Source organism: Triticum dicoccoides, chromosome 1B (genome assembly GCF_002162155.2).
Source record: "Triticum dicoccoides isolate Atlit2015 ecotype Zavitan chromosome 1B, WEW_v2.0, whole genome shotgun sequence".
NCBI classification, from domain to species: Eukaryota; Viridiplantae; Streptophyta; class Magnoliopsida; order Poales; family Poaceae; genus Triticum; species Triticum dicoccoides.
The window spans coordinates 446,429,546-446,431,511 of record NC_041381.1 but is presented as its reverse complement, the minus strand read 5'-3'; the positions used below and the strand labels follow the sequence as shown (position 1 = coordinate 446,431,511).

Sequence of the window (1,966 nt, the reverse complement as noted above, 5' to 3'; positions counted from 1 at the left end):
GCTAATAAGCTACTCCCTCTTTATTTCAATCCCTCTGCACATGTTTTTTTTAGCGTTTTCCTTTATGTTCACTATAGAGAAATATAGTGACACCTGCATTAGGAAAGAATGTGTTTATCTCTATCTTTACTATCTTACAAATAAGAGTCGGTATAGGGTTTTAAATTCTAGTTTTAGAAATATTTCAGCACATACCAAAATTGCTGAATTTCAGTAATTTCAGTTTGCATTTCAGCCAAAGGACCGAAATGTTTACTTGAAATTCAAAAAATTATGTGAAATTTTTTCAAAAATATTGAATTCATGTGTCTAAAACATTTTGATCGAAAGGTAAATATTTCGGTGTCTACTAAAATTATTGAAATTTAGTGGAATTCACCGAAATCTCAACGAAATGAAAATCATCGGTAAGACGTGGTTAACTCACACTTTGCACGAACCTGTTGTGTATATTCACTCTCGTTCAGATGGACCATTACAAATACACACGCACATAGGCTCGCACACACAGACACAAAGCGGTAGCAATAGTTTCACAATTCACACCACAACACCAACCAGACGGTCGGCGCCGGTTTCATTATTCACACACCCGATAACACACGGCACAATCACCACAGACACATCGACCGCTTGCATCTTAGCAGTTGCAAGGGTTGCACTTGCAGCTGGCACCGCAGCTGCAGCCGTGGCCGGCCTCACCGGACTCGGCGGCCTCCTCGAACTGCACCTTCGCAGGCCCGACGCCGAGGACGACGGCGGTGGCCTGCTTGGTGGTGCCGCTCTTCTCCTCCAAGTCAGGGTACATCTTGCTGCAGCAGGCGAATCAAAATAATTCAGCTCAATAAATTATCAGTAGCAACTCACTCTAGTTTGCCAGAGAGAGAAGTATGCATGTATACCCGCAGTTGCAGTTTGAGCCGCAGCCGCAGCTTGATCCACAGCTGCAAGACATCCTTGGTTCTGCTGTAAGCTCTGCTCTGCTGCTGAAGATGAAAGACTTGGTTGGGATGGTGAGCACACTGGGCAATGCATAGGCTCGACTTGTGCGCCGGTATTTATAGGGGAACAGGTGTGTTGGAAAGGGCGTTGTTGCGTGTATGTACACGATGCATATGGGCAGCAAAACATGATCACATCAGTGACACAGATGATCAAATCCAGGGCAAGCAATTGGTTGATTAACATTTGACTAGATAGTAGTACGTCACACCTCTATGAAGCACCGTAAGATTTGAGATTCGCATTTCAACCATGAAGTACATGGCTCCTCGTCAGGTTTCCAGTCCATGTTGAAGTTCTCGGAGCTGGGGTGCTCAAATTTTAGTGTTGACTTGTTTTTGTTGTACCAACCTTACTCTTTCTGTATATTCACCTAAGATGCACCATTACAAGGACACATGGGCGTGCAAACATCAAACCACACATGCACGCTCGAGCACCGGTTTTACGACAAGCGCACCGATCTCCTACTTCCTCCGTTCCTAAATATTTATCCTTTTAAAGATTCAAATGGACTACCACATACGAATGTATATAGACATATTTTAGAGTGTATATTCACTCATTTTGCTCCGTATGTAGCCACTTGTTGAAAACTCTAGAAAGACAAATATTTAGGAACAGAGGGAGTACATCTTAGCAGTTGCAGGGGTTGCACTTGCGGCTGGCACCGCAGCTGCAGCCATGGTGGGCCTCACTGGACTCGGCGGACTCCTTGAATCACACCTTTCAGGCCCGACGACGGTGGCGCCGCTCTTCTCCGCCAAGTCAGTGTACATCTTGCTGCAACAACAAAATTCAGTATGAGAAACTCTTCTTCACTATAGGGCTGAAACAGCTAGGACTCAAAACGGCTACAGAATCGGAGGTAATGACCAGTTAGCATTTTTTATACAGGGTTACTTTGAGGGTCGTCCCGACCCTCGGCTACTGGGGAAAGTAAACATGCGAGTAGCTGAAGAAA

The 1,966-nt window shown here is 44.8% G+C and overlaps 1 protein-coding gene across 1 annotated transcript; it reads right to left on the bottom strand.

Moving 5' to 3' along the window:
- Nucleotides 1–580: 580 nt before the first annotated feature.
- On the bottom strand, nt 581–1,022 carry LOC119306592 (metallothionein-like protein 1). Its single transcript, XM_037582774.1, has 2 exons — nt 903–1,022; nt 581–812 (listed from the first exon to the last, which is right to left on the bottom strand). The coding sequence occupies exons 1-2, from the start codon at nt 953–955 to the stop codon at nt 641–643; spliced, it is 225 nt and encodes a 74-aa protein (XP_037438671.1). The 5' UTR covers nt 956–1,022; the 3' UTR covers nt 581–640.
- Between the last annotated feature and the right edge of the window lie 944 nt (nt 1,023–1,966).